This window comes from Heterodontus francisci, chromosome 10, assembly GCF_036365525.1.
Source record: "Heterodontus francisci isolate sHetFra1 chromosome 10, sHetFra1.hap1, whole genome shotgun sequence".
In the NCBI taxonomy this organism is placed as follows: Eukaryota; Metazoa; Chordata; class Chondrichthyes; order Heterodontiformes; family Heterodontidae; genus Heterodontus; species Heterodontus francisci.
The window spans coordinates 123,131,203-123,156,553 of NC_090380.1; the positions used below are offsets into that span (position 1 = coordinate 123,131,203).

The following is a 25,351-nucleotide window of genomic DNA, read 5'->3' on the forward strand; positions in this document are numbered from 1 at the left end:
CCTTCAGCACCGACCCTCCGACAGCGCGGAGCTCCCTCAGCACCGACCCTCCGACAGCGCGGAGCTCCCTCAGCACCGACCCTCCGACAGCGCGGAGCTCCCTCAGCACCGACCCTCCGACAGCGCGGAGAGTCAATGCACTGATCAATGCACCTCACTGTAAACATTCTCCCAAGCAGCCAAATGAGACAAGAACCCAATCATTGCATTCCACATCTCCACATGTTTAAGTTCTTCAGACAAATTTTACTGAAAACGTAAATAATATTTATAGGAAGACAGCCGTGGGACACTCAGAGGCAGTCCATGGCTGCAGGCCGTCTCCTCGCTGAGCGTGGAGCCCACTTTGCGCTGAGGCTGGGGGAGCAGGCTGGCATCGAGTTGGACTTTAACACACTGTGATGAGGCTTCTGCTCAGGGTCGAACGCAATCCGAGAAGTTCCTTCAGGGCTCACCAGAATACTTTTGTCCGTCCTTTTAAATTCTGAAGACAGAAATTAACTTTAAAAAGTATTCAACTAACTTTAAAAATCAAACCATTTCCTAGCTGGACATTTATACTTTGTTTAAAAAAACACCAGTGATGCCCCAATTGTTTACTTTCCCTTCCCTAGCGCGCCGACTCCTTCTGGGGGTACAGGTCCCGGAGGCGCCGACTCCCCCTGGGGGTACAGGTCCCGGAGGCGCCGACTCCCCCTGGGGGTACAGGTCCCGGAGGCGCCGACTCCCCCTGGGGTCATCTGTACTCTCTAAGTTTCACACACGGCGTTGCCTCTCAATTCATTGCTTTTTTATCCAATCACTTCATGTTCAGATCTCTCCAGTCTGGTTTCCATTCACCCAGAGTGCTGGGGTCTCAGTCTCCTGCAGTTCCATCCTCTGACCGCGACATGCAATCCTTCCTCCTCACCCTTGCCACCTTCACCACAGTATATGTCTGCCCAGCATCTTTCACCTATTCCCGTGGTTCATCTCCCATCCCATACTGGAGTCTTGCTTTGCTCAATGTACCTTCAGCATCTTTGCCGATGGCTTCTCCACCCACTCTATCCTCAGGGCCTTCACCTTCCTCCTTTCGCCACGTAGCTTTCATAAATATTTCATGAGCATCCAACTTCCCCTTCCACCCATGATCACGGTGCTGTCTGCCTATCCAAAATTATATAATCAGCGCTCTTCATCTGACACTACTCAGCTCCTGCCAGACCGCATGCCTCTGATATCTGCTCCAATCCCCCTCCCAGCTCTCGCTTAATCCAACTTTGTCTGTATAGTCCAGTCCCACACTGGCTGGAAAATTCCTATTTTATATAGCTCAACAACTTACATTTATATAGCACCTTTAATGTAGTAAAAGCCTTCACAGGAGAGTTAGACAAAATCTGAAAATGATCATGTTATGAAAGTGCTATATTTTTTGTAAAGTATATGTTTTTTGAGGACTTTAAATTGGGGAGATGGATTCACTGGAAGGTTGAAGATTTCATAGAAGCTGGACTTTGCTTTGTTGTCGACAATTCACTGAATGGACACAGATGTTGTTTAAAAACAGCCTTGCTGGAAGTCATGTGCTTTAAACAATAAACAGAAACCTTGGTGACCTGGGAAGATGTTTAAAGAGGAGTGACAGATCAAGATTTATAGGGGTTAGGAGGCTTGACTCGAGATATTGTATTTGGTTTCGCTTTGGGCAGTGCATCGGGATGTGAACTGTTTTGAAGACAGTTGGAGAAAACCAGCCAAGAGAGCCGCTACCCTCAGCTCACCCTCTTCCTTCTCTGAGAACTTCCTGAGACTCAAGTGTAAGAAATAGAGGAACTGATGCTGCATTTCTCCGGAAAAGCCTGCCAAACTGATCCTCAACATCGCCTGAAACGAACTGCTCTGGAAAGATCCCAGTGACAGCCATCTACACGTATTTGGGGGCGCCAGACTAAAAAGGGAAAACTGACATCTTTCCATATCCTCTTTCTTCAAGAACTTGCAAGTGTTTGGCCAAAGTATTCTTTTTGTAACAGACCTCTGCAAAGAGAATTTATGCATTTTTTCCCCAGAGTGTGTGACAGCTTGTGTGTGGGGAATTTAAAAAGGGAACTTTCATATTTCAATCTGTGTTAATGCTTCGCTTTGTTACTGGTTAAGTCTTTTTTTTATATAATAAACTGAATTTTGTTTATTAAAGAAATCTGGTTGGTATATTTTATTCTGGGATAAAGAGTAGAGTATATGATTGACTGCATTGGAAACTGGGTAAACATTTAAATTTATATTTTGGTTCCTGTGGAGAAGTGGAACTAGAAAAGACAGTGCATTCCTCCTGCCTTGGTCGTAACAATCTATAGAAGGAGATATTCAGACAAGCACCCAAAAGCTTTGTTAAGAGAGGCAGGTGTTAAACAGCATCTTAAAAAGGAGAGAGTTGGAGAAGTTTAGGGAGGGAATTCTGGAGCTTAGGGCCCAGGCAGCTGAAGACAAGGCCACCAATGGTGCAGCGATTAAAATCGGGGATGCTCAAGAGGTCAGAATTAGAGGAGCCCAGATATCTAGGAGGATTGTGGGGCTGGAGGAGATAACAGAGATAGGGAGGGGTGAGGCCATGGAGGGATTTGCAAACAAGGATGGAAATTTTAAAAACAGTCAATGTCAGTCATTGAGCACAGGAGAAATGGGTGAATGGAACTTGGGGATAGTTAGGATACATGGAACAGATTTGGATGAGCTAAAGTTTAGAGTGTGGCAGGTGGGAGGCTGACGAGGAGAGCATTGAAATACTCGAGACTGAAGGTGACAAATGCATCGGGTGAGGCTTTCAAAGACAGATAGGCTAAGACAGCGACGGAGATGGGTGATATTACCGATCAGTCACACATAAGGCGGTATATTTCCAGGTCTTTATGCCTCAGTTCCACAGCAGAACAAATCTTCGAGCCATCTGGACACTAGGAATGTCTGCAGGTACAGCAAGTGATTAGGAAAGCTTGCTATCATTTATTGCGAGGGGAATTGAATACAAAAGTAGGGAGGTTATGCTTCAGTTATAAAGGGTTTTGGTGAGACCACATCTGGAGTAGTGTACAGTATTGGTCTCCTTATTTAAGGAAGGATGTAAATTCATTGGAAGCAGTTCAGAGAAGGTTTATTAGACTAATAGCTGGAATAGGCAGGTTGTCTTATAGGAAAGGTTGGACAGGCTAGGTTTGTATCCACTGGAGTTTAGAAGGGCAAGAGGGGACTTCATTGAAACATACAAGATCCTGAAATGGTGGATGTGGAAAGGATGTCTCCTTTTGTGGGAGAATCTAGAACTAGAGGTCACTGCTTAAAAATGAGGGGACGCCCATTTAAGACAGAGATGAGGAAAAATTATTTCTCTGGAGGGTCGTGAGTCTTTGGAATTCTCTTCCTTAAAAGGCAGTGGAGGCAGTGCCTTTGAATATTTTTAAGGCAGAGGTAGATTCATGATAAGCCAGGGGGTAAAATATTATCAGGGGTAGATGGGAACGTGGAGTGGAGGTTACAATCGGAGCAGCCATGATCTTGTTGAATGGCGGAGCAGGCTTAAGGGGCTGCTTGGCCTACTCTGCCTAATTGTTATTGGAAGGGAATCGGAGAGACAGGATTTATATGCATCTGGAAAGGCATGGCCTGATTAGGGATAGTCAGCATGGCTTTGTGTGTGGGAAATCATGTCTCACGAATTTGATTGAGTTTTTTTGAGGAGGTGACCGAGAGGATTGACGAGGGCAGGGTGATGGACATTGTCTACATGGACTTTAGCAAGGCCTTTGACAAGGTCCCGCATGGTAGGCTGGTCCAGAAGGTTCGAACACATGGGATCCAGGGTGAGCTAGCAAATTGGATACAAAATTGGCTTGGTGATAGGAGACAGAGGGTGGTAGTGGAGGGTTGTTTTTCAGATTGGAGGCCGGTGACCAGTGGTGTGCCGCAGGGATTGGTGCTGGGCCCTCTGTTGTTTGTCATATATATTAATGACTTGGATGTGAATGTAGGGGGCATGATTAGTAAGTTTGCAGATGACACCAAAATTGGTGATATAGCGGACAGTGAAGAAGGTTGTCTAAGGTTACAACAGAATATAGATCAACTCGGAAAGTGGGCAAGGGAGTGGCAAATGGAATTTAACAGACAATTGTGAAGTGATGCATTTTGGGAAGTTAAACCAGGGCAGGACATATACAGTGAATGGCAGGGCCCTGGGGAGTGTTGTTGAGCAGAGAGACCTTAGCGTGCAAGTACATAGCTCCCTGAAAGTGGCAACACAGGTAGACAGGGTGGTGAAGACATATGGCATGCTTGCCTTCATCGGCCGAGGCATGGAGTACAAGAGTTGGGACGTCATGTTACAATTCTACATAACATTGGTTAGGCCGCATTTGGAGAACTGTGTGCAGTTCTGGTTGCCGCACTACAGGAAAGATGTGATTAAGCTAGAGAGGTTGCAGAAAGGATTCACAAGGATGTTGCCTGGTTTGGAGGGCTTGAGTGATAAAGAGCGATTGGATAGGCTGGGTCTGTTTCCCCTGGAGCGAAGGAGGCTGAGGGGTGACATGATAGAAGTATTTAAAATTATAAGAGGCATAGATAGGGTAGATAGCCAGAGTCTGTTTCCCATGGTAAGGGTGACTAAAACTAGAGGGCATAGATTTAAGGTGAGAGGGAGGAGGTTTAAAGGGGATCAAAGGGGCAAATTTTTCACACAAAGAATATTGGGTATCTGGAATGAGCTGCCGGAGGTGGTGGTGGAGGCAGGAACAGTAGCGACATTTAAGAGGCATCTGGACAGGTACTTGAATGAGCAAGGCATAGAGGGATATGGAATTAATGCAGGCAGATGGGATTAGATTCGATAGGCATTATGGTCGGTATGGACGCGGTGGGCCGAAGGGCCTGTTTCTATGCTGTACGAGTATGACTCTAATTTGTATGTTCATAAAATGACACACAATCTATTATTCACCAGCGTGAGAAGGACCCCGCCTTACTGGCTTTAACACATCTCAAACTCTATAGAACCATCCCCCGTTAGTCACAAAACTAATTACACGCACAACCCATTAGGAATTATGCACAGTAACTGATGTACCCAGCACTTATGCACAATGCCCTCCTATCTCAGTCACGGGCCTATCCCAGCCACAGCACCAGAAACACCACGTTCAGGCTTCTCTGACAAGCCACGTTAGCTTGTGGCAACATCGCTCTATTCTAATGTCTTGTATCACCGTTCACCCATAGCCCCATGAGACTGGAAGTTGCCAAATGGAACGCCAGAATTGTATGAGCCACTAAATGTCACTAAGACTTCCTTTGCCCCATTGCTGATTTTCAACTAACGGTGAGTTACAGCTCGGATACAGAGGCTACAAACGACTTCTTGCTTGCAGTTGTACCTCATTTAGGAACATGTGCAAATTGCGTACAATTCTGGTCGCCACACTACCAGAAGGATGTGGAGGCTTTGGAGAGGGTACAGAAGAGGTTTACCAGGATGTTGCCTGGTCTGAAGGGCATTAGCTACGAGGAGAGGTTGGATAAACTCGGATTGTTTTCACTGGAATGACGGAGGTGGAGAGGTGACATGATAGAGGTTTACAAAGTTATAAGCGGCATGGACAGAGTGGATAGTCAGAAGCTTTTTCCCAGGGTGGAAGAGTCAGTTACTAGGGGACATAGGTTTAAGGTGCGAGGGGCAAAGTTTAGAGGGGATGTGCGAGGCAAGTTCTTGACACAGAGGTTGGTGAGTGCCTGGAACTTGTTGCCGGGGGAGGTGGTGGAAGTAGGTACGATAGCGATGTTTAAGAGGCATCTTGACAAATACATGAATAGGATGGGAATAGAGGGATACGGACCCCGGAAGTGCAGAAGGTATTTGTTTAGACAGGCATCAAGATCGGCGCAGGCTTGGAGGGCCGAACGGCCTGTTCCTGTGCTGTACTGCTCTTTGCTCGGGCAATGGGGATAAATTATCAATACTCAGTAATTCTGCCACCCCTGCTGCAACACCTTACCCGTTGTCATGTTCTTTTTCAGCCCAAACCGTACTTTCTTTGCACTGGAGGTTGACATGGCTTTCACCTGCGGCAGCAGAGAAATAAACACTTTCAATAAAAAACTGTCCCAATCAGTAAAAATAAGCCACATTGGTCAAGGAAGCAAGGAGCAGGAGCCCCGAGGAACCAGATACCAGGAGTTCGGCACAGGTGAAACAGAAAAAAAAAAGCTGAAGAGTCACAGTGTCAAACAGCATGGAAACAAACTGGGAATCACTGAAACAGGATCATAGATAGGAGGGACGCCACGAGGCCAGCAGGCACAGGTCAAGGTAGAAGCATCAAGAAGCAACAAGGAAGGAAGAAATATCTCCAACAGAAAGATTTTAAATGGGATTAGAAGAACAGAGGATCTTGGTGTGCAGCTATACAGGTCATAAAAGATGTGAGTGCAAGTAGATAAGGAACAGAATCCTTGGTTTGTATCTAGAGCACAGGTTACAAAGGGAAAGGAGTATTATTAAACTGGGGAAGACCTTACATTGGAGGTAGGTGTGTGTGTGTGTTTTGGGCACTTCATAGTCAGAAGGATAGAAAGATCGAGTGTTAAGATAATTCGGATGTTAACAGGAATGAGGGCCAACAAGTGTGATAAAATAATTGAGAAAAGAGGGTTTTTTCATAACAGCTGAGACGGTTAAAGAATGATGAGGATCACAAAGGGCTACAGTAGAGTAAATTATGATTGTTTCACCAGGCAGTGGAAACAGTCAAGAGCAATGAGAATACAGAATGTCACTAACTGTTGTTGAAGCCGACTGTCTCAAACTATTTTTCTTGCTTAAAAACAATTAAAGGGTACGGGGAGTGAGGCGGAGAGTGGGATAAGACTGGGTAGTATATTAAAGGGTACGGGGAGTGAGGCAGAGAGTGGGATAAGACTGGGTAGTATATTAAAGGGTACGGGGAGTGAGGCAGAGAGTGGGATAAGACTGGGTAGTATATTAAAGGGTACGGGGAGTGAGGCAGAGAGTGGGATAAGACTGGGTAGTATATTAAAGGGTACGGGGAGTGAGGCAGAGAGTGGGATAAGACTGGGTAGTATATTAAAGGGTACGGGGAGTGAGGGAGAGAGTGGGATAAGACTGGGTAGTATATTAAAGGGTACGGGGAGTGAGGGGGAGCGAGAGAGATTTGACTGGGTGGGATATGAAAGGGTGTGGGGCGTGAGCAGGAGAGTGGGATTCGACTGTTTTTGTGTAGTACCCTGGACCTGTGCAGTTCAGGTACCAGATCACTGCCAAAGGGAAGTGACTTTGTTCCAAACAGACCCCACCGCAAAGGAGCAGGGTCTCTCCGTTACAGCACAGAAAGAGGCCATTCAGGCCATCGTGTCAGCGCAGCTGGAAAAAACTAGCCACCCAACTTCCAGCACCTGCTCCGAAGTCTTGCAGTAATAAGAATTGAACTGAAAAGGCAGACAGCAACAGTGAGATAGTTTCTGCAAATTAGGACAAGCCAGAGAGACAGCGATGTCACCTCTAGACCGTGCATTCCTCTGGTGTTCAGAGTTCTAACATTAAATGGGTACTTTGCACCCATGATCACACAGTTGAAAACAGAATTAATGGAGGGGTGGGTGCGTCACTTATGCTGCTTGCTAGGACAGGATGAAACCCCAATTCTCCTCTCTGACAGCTGCCACTTTATACCATGAACAGTGATCCCACACAGCTCTGAGTCAGTGTTCTACAGACCAACCTTCCCCTTGCCCATTGCTGCACCTCTAGGATAGCGAGAATTAAAGACATAATCACCATTTTACACCGTTTGGGAGCAGGCTCAGCACTTCTTGCTTGTTTGAAGATAGGTTTTGGTAAAGGAGTGTTCTTGAACTTCACAAATTCATCAGATATGACTGCATTCAATGTCTTGATTGCAACACAAGGTCCGGCATCACCCTGTGGACATAGTAAGGTTTCAATGAGATGCCCGACGATGTGTGTATACACACATACAAAGTCAGAACACTGCAAGCATATAAACAGGTGAGCCGAAAGCTCCACATCCCCCATTTCCCACCCTGTGCAACACACCCAGTCTGACGGTGGAGATGGAGAGTGAGACAATTGGAGGGGGTGAAGCGTGCAACAAGTCAACTCGACCAAGGTCTCCTCAGCTTTTCTAAGCCCACGGCCTGGCAGAACTGAACAAACCCAGATATCGCACATCCCTTCTCTGTGAGGGTACAGTGCCACCAGGTTCCAGTACTTCAACAGCTAGTGAGTGTTGGCAAACTGTGTATGTGTGGTGCACGAGGAAAGATTGCATCTTTACCAGTTCCTATCCTCACGCGGCATTCCAACATAACCTTCCAGGAAGAAGTCAGAGAGAGATCAGAAACACCTGTTTTTTCATTTGTTCATGGGATGTGGGCATCGCTGGTGAGGCAGCATTTATTACCCATCCCTAATTTCCCTTGAGAAGGTGGTGGTGAGCTGCGCTGCAGTCCATGTGGAGTAGGTACACCCACAGTGCTCTTAGGAAGGGAGTTCCAGGATTTTGACCCAGCGACAGTGAAGGAACAGCGATATAGTTCCAAGTCAGGATGGTGTGTGGCTTGGAGGGGAACTTGGTGGTATTCCCATCTATCTGCTGCCCTTGTCCTTCTAGGTGGTAGAGGTCACAGGTTTGGAAGGTGCTGTCGAAAGAGGTTTGGTGAGTTGCTGCAGTGCATCTTGTAGACACTGCTGCCACTATGTGTCGGTGGCAAAGCAAGTGAATGTTGAAGGTGGTGGGTGGGATGCCAATCAAGCAGCTGGCTTTATCCTGGATGGTGTCGAGCTTCAACACCCATCCAGGCAAGTGGAGAGTATTCCATCACACTCCTGACTTGTGCCTTGTAGATGGTGGACAGGCTTTGCGGAGTCAGGTGAGTTACTTGCCACAGGATTCCTAGCCTCTGACCTCCTCTTGTAGCCACGATATTTATATGGCTACTCCAGTTCAGTTTCTCGTCAATGGTAACCCCCAGAATGTTGATAGTGGGGCAATTAGCGCTGGTAATGCCATTGAATGTCAAGGGGAGATGGCAAGTTCTCCATTGTTTGAGATGGCCATTGCCTGGCACTTGTATGGTGCGAATGCTACTTACCACTTCACAGCCCAAGCCTGGATATTGTCCAGATCTTGCTGCATTTCTACATGGACTGCTTCAGTATCTGAGGAGTTGTGAATGGTGAACTTTGTGCAGTGACAATCCCCATTTCTGACCCTATGATGAAGAGGTGGTCATTGATGAAGCAGCTGAAGACGGTTGGGCCTCGGACACCACTGCAGAAGTTCCTCAGGGTAATGAGCTGGAGCTGAGATGATTGATCTCCACCAACCACAATCATGTTAGTCTGTGCCAGGTATGAGTCCAACCGCGGAGAGTTTTCCCCAATTCCCAATGACTCCAGTTTTGCTAGGGCTCCTTGATGCCAAGGGTAGTCACTCTCACCTCACCTCTGGAGTTCAGCTCTTTTGTCCATGTTTGGACCAAGGCTGCCATGAGGTCATGAGCTGAGTGGCCCTGACGGAACCCAAACGGAGCGTCAGTGAGCAAGTTATAGCTGAGCAAGCGCCGCTTGATGGCACTGTCGACGACACCTTCCATCACTTTACTGATCACCGGGAGTAGACTGATGGGGCAGTAACTGGCCGGGTTGGATTTGTCCTGCTTTTTGTGGACAAGACGTACCTGGGCAGTTTTCCACATTGTTCGGTAGATGCCAGTGTTGTAGCTGTATTGGAACTGTTTGTCTCGGGGTGCAGCTAGTTCTCAACACAAGTCTTCAGTACTATTGCCGGAATATTGTCAGGATCCTTAGCCTTTGGAGTATCCAGTGCTTTCAGCCGTTCCTTGATATCGCGCGGAGTGAATCGAATTGGCTGAAGATTGGCAACTGTGATGCTGGGGACTACAGGAGGAGGCAGAGATGGATCATCCACTCGACACTTCTGTTTGAAGATGGCTGCAAATGCTTCAGCCTTGTCTTTTGCACTGAAGTGATGGGCTCCCCCATCATTGAGGACGGGATATTTGTGGAGCCTCATGTTAGTTGTTTAATTGTCACCACCATTCATGATCGGATGTGGCAGCACTGCACAGCTTGGGTCTGATCCATTGGTTGTGGAATCGCTTAGCCCTGTCTCATGCTACTTCCACTATGTGGCATGCATGTAATCCTGTGTTGTAGCATCACCAGGCTGACAGCTCATTTTTACGTATGCCTGGTGCTGCTCCTGGCATGCCCCCCTGCACTCTTCATTGAACCAGGGTTGGTCCTTGGCTTGATGCTAATGGTAGAATGTAGGATACGCCAGGCCATGAGGTTAGATTGTGATTGAATACAATTCTGTTGCTGCTGATGGCCCACTGCGCCTCATGGATGCCCAGTTTTGATCTGTTCAAAATCAATCCCATTTAGCACAGTGGTAGTGCCACACACAGGATAGTGGGTAGACTCAAGGACTGTGCAGCAGTCACTCCAACCAATACTGTCATGGTATTGACAGGAAATAAAAGTACTGAATTGAGGGAAGGCAGATTTCAATATGATAAAACAGGATCTGGCCAAAGTGGACTGGGAGCAGCTACTTGTAGGGAAATCTACATCAGACCTGTGGGAGTCATTCAAAAAGGAAATAGTGAGAGTTCAGGGCCAACATGTAAAGGTGACAGGTAGGACCAACAAGTCCAAGGAACCCTGGATGTCAAGGGATATAGAGGATTGGATAAGGAAAAAAAAGAGGCTTATGGCAGATTCAGAGTGCTGAAAACAGCGGAGGCCCTAGACGAGTATAGAAAGTGTAGGGGGGGGGGTATTTAAAAAAGTAATTAGAAGAGCAAAGAGGGAACATGAAAAAACACTGGCGGGCAAGATAAAGGAAAATCCCAAGGCATTTTATAAGTATATTAAGGGTAAGAGGGCAACCAGGGAAAGAGTAGGGCCCATTAGGGACCAGAGTGGCAATGCGTGTGTGGAGCCAGAGGACATAGGTGCGATTTTAAATTATTACTTTTCATCTGTGTTCACTATGGAAATGGACGAATTAGGTGTACAGATCAGGGAGGCAGATTGTGATATACTTAAACCTATTAGCATTGAAAGGGAGGAGCTATTAGCTGTTTTAGCCGGCTTAAAAGTGGATAAATTCCCAGGCCCAGATGAGATGTTTCCCAGGCAATGAGGCAACGGAGGAGGAGGCAGGGGCTCTGACACAAATTTTCCAATCCTCTCTGGCCACAGGAGAGGTACCAGAGGATGGGAGGACAGCAAATGTGGTGCCATTATTCAAGAAGGGTAGTAGGGATAGACCAGGTAATTACAGGCCGATGAGTCTAACATCAGTGGCAGGGAAATTATTGGAAAAAATTCTGAGGGACAAGATTAATCTCCACTTGGAGAGGCAGGGATTAATCAGGAATAGTCAGCATAGCTTTGTCAGGGGGAGATCGTATCTAACTAACTTGATTGAATATTTCGAGGAGGTGACTAGATGTGTAGATGAGGGTAAAGCAGTTGATGTAGTCTACATAGACTTCAGTAAGGCTTTTGATCAGGTCCTGCATGGGAGATTGGTTGAGAAGGTAAGAGCCTATGGGATCCAGGGCAAATTGGATCCAAAATTGGCTTTGTGGCAAGAGGCAGAGGGTGATGGTCGAGGGTTGTTTTTGTGTGTGGAAGCCTGTGACCAGTGGTGTACTGCAGGGATCGGTGCTGAGACCCTTGCTGTTTGTAGTGTACATTAATGATTTAGACATGAATATAGGAGATATGATCAGTAAGTTCGCAGATGACACGAAAACTGGTGTCGTACATAGCGAGGCCGAAATAGATGGGCTGGTAAGATGGGTGGAGCAGTGGCAAATGGAATTTAATCCTGAGAAGTGTGAGGTAATGCATTTTGGAAGGACCAACAAGGCAAGGGAATATACAATGGATGGTAGGACCCTAGGAAGTACAGAGGGTCAGAGGGACCTTGGTGTACTTGTCCACAGATCACTGAAGGCAGCAGCACAAGTAGATAAGGTGGTTAGGAAGACATATGGGATACTTGCCTGTATTAGCCGAGGCATAGAATATAAGAGCAGGGAGGTTATGATGGAGCTGTATAAAACGCTAGTTAGGCCACAGCTGGAGTACTGTGTACAGTTCTGGTCACCACACTATAGGAAGGATGTGATTGCACTGGAGAGGATGCAGAGGAGATTCACCAGGATGTTGCCTGGGCTGGAGCATTTCAGCTATGAAGAGAGACTAGATAGGTTATGTTTGTTTTCTTTAGAGCAGAGAAGGCTGAGGGGGGACATGATTGAGGTTTACAAAATTATGAGGTGCATTGATAGGATAGATAGGAAGAAACTTATTCCCTTAGTGGAGGGTCAATAACCAGGGGCACAGATTGAAGGTAAGGGGGTGGAGGTTTAGAGGGGACTTGAGGAAAATGTTTTCACCCAGAGCGTGGTTGGAATCGAACACACTACCTGAAGAGGTGGTGGAAGCAGGAACCTCAACATTTAAGAAGTATTTAGATGAGCACTTGAAACGCCATAGCATACAAGGCTACGGGCCAAGTGCTGGAAAATGGGATTAGAATAGATAGCTGCTTGATGGCCAGCACAGACACGATGGGCCAAAGGGCCTGTTTCTGTGCTGTATAACTCTATGACAGATGTATTTGCGACAGGTAGGTTGGTGAGGACGAGGTTTTCCGTCTAGTTGGTTCCCTCACCACCTGCCGCAGACCCAGTCTAGCAGCTATGTCCTTTAGGACTTGTCCAGCTCGGTCAGTAGTGGTGCTACCGAGCCACTCTTGATGTTGGACATTGAAGTCCACAGCTAGAGTACAATTTGTGCCTTTGCTACCCTCAGTGTTTCTTCCAGTTGGTGTTGGAGAAGCACCGATTTATCAACTGAGGGGAGACAGTAGGAGGTAATCAGGAGGTTTCAAAGAACCATAGAAAACGTAGAATAGAAAATAGGAGCAGCAGTAGGCCATTCGACGCTTCAATACTGATCATCCAAACTCAGTACGGCACTGAAGGAGGCCACTCCGCCCGACCTGTTCGTGCCAGCCGAAAAAACTAGCTGCCTAATCTAATCCCACCTTCCATCCCCATGGTCCACAGCCTTGCAGGTTACAGCACTTCAGGTGCATGTCCAGGTATCTTTTAAAAGAATTGAGGGTTTCTGCCTCTACCACCATTCCTGGTAGTGAATTCCAGACACCCACCACCCTCTGGGTGAAAAAGTTTTTCCTCATGTCCCCTGTGCCCCCTGATAATTGACCTCTCCACTCGGGGAAACAGGTCCTTCCTGTCTACTCTATCTAGGCCCCTCAATTTTGTACACATTGTCCATGCTTGCCATGAGACTTCATGGGGTCTGCAGGCAATGTTAAGGACTCCCAGGGCAACTCTCCCTCGACTGTTTACCACTGTGCCGCCACCTCTGGTGGGTCTGTCCTGCCAGTGGGACAGGACATACCCAGGGATGGTGGTGATGGTGTCTGGGACAGTCATACTTACAGAAACATACCTTGCAGACAATGTCAGGCTGTTGCTTGACTAGCCTGTGGGACAGCTCTCCCAATTTTGGCATAAGCTCCTAGATGTTAGCAAGGAGGACTTTGCAGGGTCGACAGGGCTGGGTTTACCGTTGTAGTTTCCAGTATCTAGATCGATGCCTAATGGTCCGTCCGGTTTCATTCCTTTTCTTAGACTTTGCAGTGGCTTGATACAACTGTGTTTTCTACCGCCATCACCCTAATGCTGGCCAAGATTATACTGACGGGAGATGGATTCTCAATTCACTTAAAGGCAGACCAAGTCTTCCTTCTGCAAAAACATCCCACCCAGGGCTAGAGGGAAGGCCCGCCCGCCCTGTCCCTGCGCCGGAGGGAGGGCCCGACTGCTTTTGTCTGCAAATCTCCCTAAATGGTTGCCAATTAATCTTCATTTGCAGTCAATTGCATGTGTTGAATGTTTTGTAGGTAGTGGAAATCTGGAATCTGCATCCCACACCCCGCCCTGAAAGGTGGGAAAAATGGTTGGGAAAATTGAAATGTCAGATTGATTGAGATTGTTAGATTTTGCTTGGGAAGGATATTGAGGGATACGGATCAAAGGTGGATAAATGGAGTTGAGGTATGGATCAGCCAGCAGCATCTCAATGGTGGAACAGACTCAGGCAGCTGAATGGCCTCCTCCTGTACCCACATTTTGTCAGCCTTTAGCCACTGGGAACTAGGTTGAACTCGGCCCCATCTTCCAGAGATCCCTGCAGCCACCAGGAGAAAGGACATCAGTCTAAGCTGAAAACAGCCCTAGAAATGAAGGGACACTGTCCTGAGTGTCATACATGTTTAGGCTGTTAGACCCATTCATAATTAGAGGGTAGAGGTTGAGGATCATTCCAACTTACACTGCTTTTGATTTTTAACCTTTTGCTGTAGCTGGGTCCCTCAGGCAGGTCCTTCCCCTTCCTCTTTCTCTTGGCTGGTGCCTGGTTTGAAGATGGTTGATCACCACCTGCCTGCTTCTTGGCTTGCAGCTTTCTCAGCTTCACTAGAATTTTTTTTACTTTTTTACCAACGACAGGTTCTGTGGGTGTTGGGTCTTCAGGCAAACTGCTCCCATTGAAGAGTTGAGCCTGCACCTTCCTCCTCCTCTTCAGTTTGGGTGCCAGGGTTACTGAGTCTACATCAGATACCAGAGGCTGAACATGCAGCACAGTTGTGCTCAGTTGGTTTCCGCAGGCAAGATTTTCCTGTGTCTGACTTTCAAGCTCTGGCCTATCACCACTGACTGGATCATTCACTGGCATCTGTGCTAATTTAGCAGCTCTTGATTTTTTCTTCTTGATCATCGCAGGCTCCTGCTCAGTGGGATTGGACTCTTCCTTATCCTCCACCACTGGCTCTTCAATCCTGCTGGTGTCTGACGGGAACTTCTGTGTAGAACATTTTTTCTTCTTCTTCTGCCCTTTTCCTGATCTCTTTTCATCTGAAGAAAAACACAAGCTGACTTTCAGGTCAAGGATTTCAACTGCACAGAAATCACAGCAACCAGGAAGATCATTGGATGGGATGGAAGAGGTGGAGGAAATGATAGGAACTGTTTACCATTTTCTTCAAAGCCAACTGAAGAAAGTGACACAACCCAGCTCCACCACCACCACCCCTCCCAGCAGGCCCCCCTCCTCCCCACAACCCCCAGCGCTCCCTCCTGTTCTTCTCCCACCCACTGGTCCAGCCTCCTTTCTGAGCCCCCAGTGCTCCCTCCTCCTCCCCGCTTTCCCACAACCCCAGGCGCTTCGCTCCTGTTCTCCTCCTCTCTTCCACTGGTCCCTCCTCCTCCCCACTTCCCGTGCCCCCAGCTCCCCCTCACGCTGGGCACATGCATGGCAGATGCAGTATAATGTGGATAAATGTGAGGTTATCCACTTTGGTAGCAAAAACAGGAAGGCAGATTATCTGAATGGCTATAAACTGAGAGAGGGGAATATGCAGCGAGACCTGGGTGTTCTCGTACACCAGTCACTGAAGGTACGCATGCAGGTCCAACAGGCGGTAAAAAAGGCAAATGGTATGTTGGCCTTCATAGTGAGAGGATTCGAGTACAGGAGCAGGGATGTCTTGCTGCAATTATACAGGGTCTTGGTGAGGCCACACCTGGAACATGGTGTGCAGTTTTGGTCTCCTTACCTGAGGAAGGATGTTCTTACTATAGAGGGAGTGCAGCGAAGGTTTACCAGACTGATTCCTGGGATGGCGGGACTGACGTATGAGGAGAGATTGAGTCGGTTAGGATTATATTCACTGGAGTTCAGAAGAGTGAGGGGGGAATCTCATAGAAACCTATAAAATTCTAACAGGACTTGATAGGGTAGATGCAGGAAGGATGTTCCCGATGGTGGGGGAGTCCAGAACCATGGGTCATAGTCTAAGGATACGGGGTAAACCTTTCAGGACTGAGATGAGGAGAAATCTCTTCACCCAGTGGTGAGCCTGTGGAATTCGCTACCACAGAAAGCAGTTGAGGCCAAAACATTGTATGTTTTCAAGAAGGAGTTAGATATAGCTCTTGGGTCTAAAGGGATCAAAGGGTATGGGGGAAAGCAGGAACAGGTTACTGAGTTGGATGATCAGCCATGATCATAATGAATGAAGGAGCAGGCTCGAAGGGCCGAATGGCCTACTCATTTTTTAAAAATTCATTCATGGAATGTGGGTGTCGTTGGCTAGGCCAGCATTTATTGTAATGCCGTTGAATGTCAAGGGGAGATGGTCATTGCCTGGCACTTGTGTGGCGCCAATGTTACTTGCCATTTATCAGCCCAAGCCCGGATATTGTCCAGGTCTTGCTGCATTTCCACACGGACTGCTTCAGTATCTGAGAAGTCACGAATGGTGAACATTGTGTAATCATCAGCGAACATCCCCACTTCTGACCTTATGATTGAAGGAAGGTCATTGATGAAGCAGCTGAAGATGGTTGGGCCTAGGACACTACCCTGAGGAATTCCTGCAGTGATGTCCTGGAGCTCAGATGATTGACCTCCAACAATTACAACCATCTTCCTTTGTGCTAGGTATGACTCCAGCCAGCGGAGGGTTTTCCCCCCCCGGTTCCCATTGACCTGAGTTTTGCTAGGGCTCCTTGATGCCATACTTGGTCAAATGCTGCCTTGATGTCAAGGGCAGTCGCTCTCACCTCACCTGTTGAGTTCAGTTCTCTTGTCCTTGTATGAACCAAGGCTGTAATGAGGTCAGGAGCTGAGTGGCCCTGGCGGAACCCAAACTGAGCGTCACTGAGCAGGTTATGGCTAAGCAAGTGCCGCTTGATGGCACTGTTGATGACACCTTCCATCACTTTACTGTTACTATTTTCTCTGTTTCTGCCCCCCAAACTCCGCCCTGGCAGACCCTTCTCCTCAAGTCCCGGCGCTCCCTTCTTTTCTCCTCCTTCCCACCCCCCCAAAACTGGTCCCTCCTCCTTCCTGACGCCCACCCTCCCTCCCTCCTCCCCACTTACCCCTCACCCCGGGCGCTCTCTCCTCCGCTCCACCCCTGGGCACTGCCTTCTCCACCCTGCCTCCTACCCACCCCTGGGCGCTCACTCCTCTCCATGTTCCTCCCTCCATTCTCACCCTGGATACTCAGCACATTTAAAACAGAAAGGTTATGTCAGTGTATACATGTTGAATGAATAAAGATGGAAACTAGCTTACCTGCTCCTTCCTGTTTCTCCTCCAAAGCCTTTTCTAGCCTTTGTTTCTTCTTTCTCTTTCTCCTGCAAAAATCCTCATCATCTTCATCTGTTGACATTTCTTGAGGGAAATCATCTTGTGGAAAGATCCCTGTGCATAAGACACACATATTTCAGATTGTATGATCACAGGGCACGTTCACAGGGCTGTAAAATAGGCTAATGGTGATGCTGAGCTTTATAAACAGAGGCACAGAGCATAAAAACAAGGAAATTATGCTAAAACGTTTATGCATCCTTGTTCTGGACTTTTCCACCAGAGGAAATGGGCTAGCAGATAACCTATTAACTCCTTTGGTCATCTTAAAACATCTTCAATAGATCATCCCTTAATCTTCTATATTCAATATAACGCAAGCCAATTCGATGCAACCTATCCTCATAATCTAATCTTCTTTGTCTTCAAATCATTCTGGTGATTCTGCACTGCACCCCCTCAAAGGCCAATACATCTTTTGAGGTGCAGTTACTCAGATTTGGTCTAAACAGAGCTCTGTATAGCTGGGATTATTCTCCTTAGCTTATGTTAAGGGGAGACTTGATTGAGATGTTCAAAATCATGAATGGTTCAGATCAGGTAAAAAAAAATGATAAACAGTTGCCAGTGGCAGAAGGATCAGTAACCAAAGGATACAGATTTAAGATAAATTGCAAAAGCAGAGCCGACATGAGGAAATAATTTTTTAACGCAAATTGTGATGTGGAATGATGAATTGCCTGTATCACTTCATAAACATTATTTCAACCCCTTTGTCTTCCAACCCTGTTAAGACCAATACTCCATTTGCCTGCTTTAAATTAGTGATTTCTGTACCTGGACCTCTAAATCTCTACTTCATCCCTAGTTCCTAGCTTCTTGCCATTTAGAAAGTGTTACAACTTATATTTCTCACGTCCAAAGTGCATGATCTCACACTTCCCTATATTGAACTCCATCTGCCATAGTTTTGCTCAGAAGGCAGGTTTAAGATAATTGACTAATTGGATCAATCTACCAAAGAGCCAGCATCGGCATGATGGGCTGAATGGCCTCCGGTGATGTAAGATTATATGAATACTGTTACTACAAAACACACTGGCCATAGCCCAACTCACTGCAAACCACCAGTTCCTTCATTATCCAGTGATAAGGAGTGTGAAGAGTAGCAGGTCCCAGACCGACTCCACCATGGACCGTCACAGACCATGCCTACTCGGTTTTGCCAGCTAAAAAGCCTGTCAACTTTCACAAGGCGACTCAGGACCCAAGAGGTAACTAAAATCTGCACTCAGCCTACTGCTGTCATTTAAGGGCGAAGGCCATATGGAATATAATTCCGTACCAGGTTATATCGACATTTCATTAGTCAACAGGATGCAAGGCAAGAACAATTAAACATCTCTTTCTGGTCACTGACATCGTCAAACACTCCCAGGACAGGTACAGCATGGGGTTAGATACAGAGTAAAGCTCCCTCTACACTGTCCCCATCAAAAACTCCCAGGACAGGTACAGCACGGGGTTAGATACAGAGTAAAGCTCCATCTACCAATGCCAGCCTCACTCTTCCTGTCTCTTTCTCCTCCTCTCTCACTACATGCAACAGCTTTTCTCTGCTCTTTCTCCCTCTTCCCATCCTGAGAGCAAGAGGGAGAGACAGACTTGAAAAATGAACAGAGAAGAAATAGGGTTTCAGAGAGCAGAGGGGAGGAGAGAGATCGGCACGGAGAGAGATTACCTCGCTCTCCGTGCCTATCACTCCTTTCCTATTTGTTAACCTCTCCATCTATTTTCCTCCTTCTATCCCAATGTTTCACACCCCAATCCTCTCTCTCTCTCTCTCTCTCTCTCTCTCAATAGTCTGTGTATACTGCAGTGAAGGATTACATCAAATGATCATGTTTTACATTTGCTCTTTCAATCTAACCGAACAATCTCTGTGAACAGAGGACCTTGGAGTGACTGTCCACTGATTCCTGAGGGTAACAGGACAGGTGGATAAGGTGGTTACGAAGGCTTACGGAATACTTTCTGTTAATGGCTGATGTATAGAATATAAGAGCAGGGAGGTTATGCTAGAACTGTGTAAAACACTAGTTAGACCACAGCTAGAGTACTGTGTACAGTTCTGGTCACATTACAGAAAAGAGAAAAAGAAAAGAAAAATAGGTTAGATACAGAGTAAAGCTCCCTCTACACATTGTCCCATCAAACACTCCCAGGACAGCTATAGCACTGTGTGAAGATTTTAAGGGTTAATCGCTCTAAAGTCGAGTTTTTGTTTAGATTTAGCAATTAGCTAAATATTACTGTTTAACTTAAGAGGCAAGTTAAGTTTCTTACTGTTTTAAACAGGGATATACAAGTTCACAAAGTAGCTGTAGCTATTTAATTAGGCAGCTAGTTTAAGCTGGTTTCTGAGCTCTGGCAAAGCTGGCACGATTGTTTTCCAGAAAGTATAAATTCAGGGGTCTCTGTGCTGCTTGAGTGCAGAGTGTGAAGAAGGGAATTTGGTGAGTGAGGGAGTTCAATGAAGAGGGAAACTATAAATTAAGAAAAATAAACTTAATTTAATTAACACAATACAGATGGCAGGACAGGTGATGTGTCGTGCTGCAGTATGAGCGCGTTCCTGGATGCCACAGCAATCCACGGAAACCACATCTGCAGTTTGAGAAGCTTCAGCTCAGAGTAGATGCGCTGGAGGCCGAGCTGCAGACATTGTGATACCTCAGGGTGGGAGAAGTTACCTAGACACTTAGTTCCAGAAGATAGTCATACCCCTCACGATAGGGTTGTCTGACTTGGTCAGTGTTCATGGACAGGAGGGTGTGACTGAGTCAGGCAGGTCAGGGGATTGAGAAAGTGGGAGTGGAGGAGCCTCAGCTCTTACAATTGAGCAACAAGTTTGAGGTTCTTGAGGGCTGTAGTGTGGATGAGCAGACTGACCATAGCACCATGGCACAGGGAGCCATTCAAGCGGAGGGAGCAAAAAGGAATGTAGTGGTAGTAGGGGACAATATAATGAGGGAGACTGAGATAGTTCTCTGCAGCAAAGAGTGAGAGTAAAGGCGGTGTTCCCTGCTCAGTTCCAGGGGTCGGAACATGTAGTCAGGACTGGAGAGGAACTTACAGTGGGAGGGGGGGATTCAAACGTCATGGCCTGTGTAGGTACCAATGACATAGGCAGGGCAAGGAAAGAGGTTCTGCATAGTCAATATGAGGAACTAGGCACCAAATTAAGCAGAAGCTCAAAGGTAATAATCTTTTGATTATTGCCTGAGCCAGGTGCAAATTGGCATAGGGAAAATAAGATTAGAGAAATGAATGCATGACTCAAAGACTGGTGTGGCAGAAGTGGGTTCCAGTTCTTGGGACACTGGCAGGATTACTGGGGAAAGCGGAGGCTGTACCATTGGGATGGTCTGCACCTGAACCGTGCTCAGACCAGCATTCTAGTGAGCCACATAACTAAGGCAGTAGACAGGGTTTTAAACTAAATAGTGGGAGCAAGGGATCAAATTTGTAAATCAAAGAGTAGAGACAAGGTATTAATATGGGAAAAGAAAAACAAACTGACAGGAAGGGATAGAGAGTACAAATCGAAGAGTAAATCAGATGAGGCTACATGTTACAAATATAATAAAAGGACAACATTAAAGGCTCTGTATCTGAATGTACGTAGCATTCGAAATAAAAACAGATGAACTGATAGCGCAAATGGAGATAAATATGATCTGATAGCCATCAGAGACATGGCTGCAGGATGACATAGATTGGGACCTGAACATTAAAGGGTACATGACATTTAGGAAGCACGGGAAGCTAGGAAAAGGTAGAAGGGTGGCTCTGTTAATTAATGATGGTATTAGCGCAATAGAGAGGGATTACCCAAGTTCAAGAAACCAGGATGTAGAAGCGGTTGGGTAAAGAAATCATAAAGGCAAGAAGTCACTTGTGGGAGTGGTGTACAGGCCCCCTAAATTTAACCATACAGTAGGATGGGATATAAAGGAAGAAATAATGAGAGCTTGTCAGAAAGGTACAGCGATAACCATGGGGGACGTTAATCTACATATAGACTGGAAAATCAGATGGGCAAAAGTAGCCTAGATGAGGAGTTCATAGAATGTCTTTGGGATAGTTTCTTAGAACAGCACATTCTGGAGCCAACCAGAGAGCAGGCTATACTAGACCTGTCATTGCGCAATGAGATCGGATTAATTAATGACCCCATAGTGAAGGCACCCCTAAGCAGCAACAATTGTAATATGAAGAATTTTATATTCAGTCCAAGGGAGAGAAGAGTGGGTCTACAACTAGTACTTTAAACTTAATTAAGGGCAATTATGAGGGCATGAAAGTAGAGCTAGCAAAAGTGAACTGGCAAGTTAGGTTAAGGGATAGGTCAATAGAAATGCTGTGGCAGACATTTAAGGGGATATTTCAGAATACGCAGAATAGAAACATTCCAACGACAAAGAAAAACTCCAAGGGGAGGTCCCACCATCCATGGTTAACTAAAAAAAGTCAAAGCTCGTATCCAACTTAAACAAAAAGCATATAATTGTGTAAAGATGGGAGGCAGGTCAGAAGATCGGACAGAATATAAAAAGCAGCAAAGAATGAATAAAAGATTAATAAAGAGGGAAAAATTAGAGTACAAGAGAAAGCTAGCTAGAAATTTCATGAGTGTAAGAGTTTCTATATTAAAAAAAAAGTTAATAAAGCTGAGCGTCGGTCCTGTAGAAAGCGAGTCGGGGGAATTAAAAAGGGAAAATAAGGAGATGCCAGATGAATTGAACAGGTATTTTGCATCGGTCTTCACTAAAGAAGAAACTAACATCCCAGAAATAGCTGCAAATCTGGAAATGGAAGGGAGGGAGGAACGCAAGAAAATTACAACCACCAGGGAAATGTTGAACAAATTGTTGGAGCTGCGGGCTGACAAGTCCCCGGGTGCTGATGGACTTCATCCTAAGGTCTTAGAAGTGGCTAGTGAGATAGTTGATGCATTGGTTTTAATTTTCCAAAATTCCCTAGATTTGAGGAAGGTTCCATTAGATTGGAAAATAGCGAATGTAATTCCTTTATTCAAAGAAGGAGGGAGACACAAAGCAAGTTAGCTAGACATCTGTCATAGGGAAAATGTTAGAAGCTATTAAAGATGTTATAGCAGGGCACTTAGAAAAATTCAAAGGTAATCAGGCAGAGTCAACATGGTTTTGTGAAAGGGAAAATCATGTTTAACCAATTTGTTGGGAGTTCTTTGAAGTAGTAACATGCTATGGATAATGGGGAACCTGTGGATGCATTGTACTTAAGATTTCCAGAATGCATTTCCTAAGTTGTCTCAAAGGTTTCTGTGGAAGTTATTGGGGGAGGTGGTGGCGTAGTGGTAACGACACTGGACTAGTGATCCCAGAGGCCCAGGCTCAATACAAGCTCATGGTGTAGGGGGTAACATATTGACATGGATAGGAGATTGGCTAGCTAACAGGAAACAGAGTAGGCATAAATAGGTTATTTTCTGGTTGGCAACATGTAACGAGTGGTGTGCCACAGGGATCAGTGCTGGGCCTCAACATTTTACAATTTATATAAATAACTTGGCTGAAGGAATGGCAGCTAATTTTGCTGATGACATGAAGATAGATAGGAAAGTAAGTTGTGACAAGGACATAAGGAGGCTAAAGGGATATATATAGTTTAGGTGAGTGGGTAAAGATTTGCCAAATGGAGTATAATGTGTGAAAATATGAAATTGTTCATTTTGGCAGCAAGAATAAAAAAAGAGCATATTATCTAAATGTTGAGAGATTGCAGAGCTCAGATGCAGAGGGATCTGGGTGTCCTAGTCCATGAATCGCAAAACGTTAGTATGCAGGTACAGCACGTAATTAGGAAAGCTAATAGAATGTTGTTTGTTGCAAGGGGAATTGAATACAAAAGTAGGGAGGTTATGTTTCAGTTATAAAAGTATTGGTGAGACCACATCTGGAGTACGAAATTTGGAAGCATTGTGAACTGTGAGGAGGATAGTGTAGAACTTCAAAAGGACACAGACAAGTTGGTGCAATGGGCAAACAGGTGGCAGATGAAGTTCAATGTGGAGAAATGTGAAGTGGTTCATTTTGGTAGGAAGAACATGGAGAGACAATATAAAGGGTACAATTCTAAAGGGGATGCAGGAGCAGAGGGACCCGGGTGTATATGTGCATAAGTCATTGAAGGTGACAGGACAGGTTGAGAGAGCGGTTAATAAAGCATACAGTGTCCTGGGCTTTATTAATAGAGGCATAGAGTACAAAGAGCAAGGAAATTATGTTGAACTTGTATAAGACACTAGTTCGGCCTCAGCTGAAGTATTGCGTCCAGTTCTGGGCACCACATTTAAGGAAAGCTGGAAGGGCATTGGAGAGAGTACAGAAAAGATTCACGAGAATGGTTCCAGGGATGAGGAACTTCATTTCCGAAGATCGATTAGAGAAATTGGGACTGTTTTCCTTGAAGAGAAGGGTGAGAGGCGATTTGAAGGAGGTATTCAAAATAATAAGGGGTCTGGACAGAGTAGATAGAGAGAAACTGTTCCCACTCGTGAAAGGATCGAGAACGAGGGGGCAGAGATTTAAAGTAATTGGCAAAATTGATGACATGAGGAATAACTTTTTCAGGCAAGTGGTTCGGATCTGGAATGCACTGCCTGAGCGTGTGGTGGAAGCAGGTTCATTGGAAGCATTCAAACTGTTACCTGAAAAGGAAGAATATACAGGGTTATGGGGAGAAGGTGGGGAAATGGCACTAAGTTGCTCACTCGGAGAGCCAGTGCAGACATGATGGTCAGACTGCCTCTTGCTGTGATGTAACAATTCTGTGATTCTGAAGATTTGTGCGTCACTGTTTATCCAGCAACTGGGGGACACGAGAAAAGCTCAGGATATCCCCTGCCCCATTAAAATTAGAAAGCAGTGCTATATATCCTGAAAAAGTTACAAAGCTAGAATTTTGAAAATTGACCACCGAAGCGGATCTATCATTGAGATTTGTCATTCCCTTGAATACACTGCAAAATATCAATAGCCTGCAAAGCCAAAGGCTGCTTCAGTCATAGGCTGGGTAATGCCCTCCATGCTTACCTTCAGCTAAATCCCGGAACCTATTGGAAAAGAGAGAAAAAGATCATTGTTTCGAGCAGGACATGGAAATGAGCAGTTCCACAAACCCCACAGTATCACAGTACCGAGGGTCTGTGGGCATTTACAAACCTTACAGTATTACAGTACCGAGGGTCTGTGGGCATTTACAAACCTTACAGTATTACAGTACCGAGGGTCTGTGGGCATTTACAAACCCTACAGTACCGAGGGTCTGTGGGCATTCACAAACCCTACAGTATTGCAGTACCAAGGGTTTGCAAGTGGTTCCACAAACCCTACAGTATCGCAGTACCAAGGGTTTGCAAGTGGTTCCACAAACCCTACAGTATTACAGTACCAATCTGTGAGCAAATGCAAACTACAGTATTATAGTACCAAGCTTCTGTGAGTGGTTACACAAACCCTGCAGTATTTCAATACACAGGGTCTGTGAGCAGTTACAGATTGGTTGGCATCCTTCCACCTACAAAAGATGGACACGCAGCAAACAATCCATTTAACTGGGTTGTCTTTTCTTGGTGCACCTTTGCTGATGGTTGTGAAGCAGGTTCTGCCACAAGTATCGCATGCGAAACTGCCATGTGACAGAGTTCTTTTCAGCGTTAGCACATGTTGCCAAGCTGCTGTAACAACTGGTCATCATGGCAGTGCACACCAGTCCACAGGATGTGTTGCCATTTCCCTCATTCGCCAGCTAGTGACTCCCAGGTGCGATAGTCGACATTTAGGGCCTTCATGTCACACTTGCAAGCATCCTTGATGCGGAGCTTTGGGCTCCCCACTGGGCGCCTGACTCCAGATACCTCACCATACAGAAGGTTCTTGGGTCTGCGACCGTCTTCCATCCTGCAGGTCTGTCCAATCCAAAGGAGCTACCACCTTTGGC

General features: G+C 46.0%; 1 protein-coding gene across 1 annotated transcript in view; it reads right to left on the minus strand.

Moving 5' to 3' along the window:
• Positions 1 to 225: 225 nt before the first annotated feature.
• Positions 226 to 25,351, minus strand: part of LOC137374739 (ribosomal RNA processing protein 1 homolog A) — a 68,322-nt gene continuing 43,196 nt past the window's right edge. Inside the window, exons 11-16 of the mRNA XM_068041308.1 lie at positions 24,445 to 24,464; positions 17,291 to 17,419; positions 14,483 to 15,063; positions 7,829 to 7,972; positions 6,030 to 6,096; positions 226 to 484 (exon numbers count right to left, since the gene is read on the minus strand). Of these exons, the coding sequence (XP_067897409.1) occupies positions 294 to 484; positions 6,030 to 6,096; positions 7,829 to 7,972; positions 14,483 to 15,063; positions 17,291 to 17,419; positions 24,445 to 24,464 (1,132 nt within the window). The 3' untranslated portion in view covers positions 226 to 293. The remainder of the gene's footprint in view (positions 485 to 6,029; positions 6,097 to 7,828; positions 7,973 to 14,482; positions 15,064 to 17,290; positions 17,420 to 24,444; positions 24,465 to 25,351) is intronic.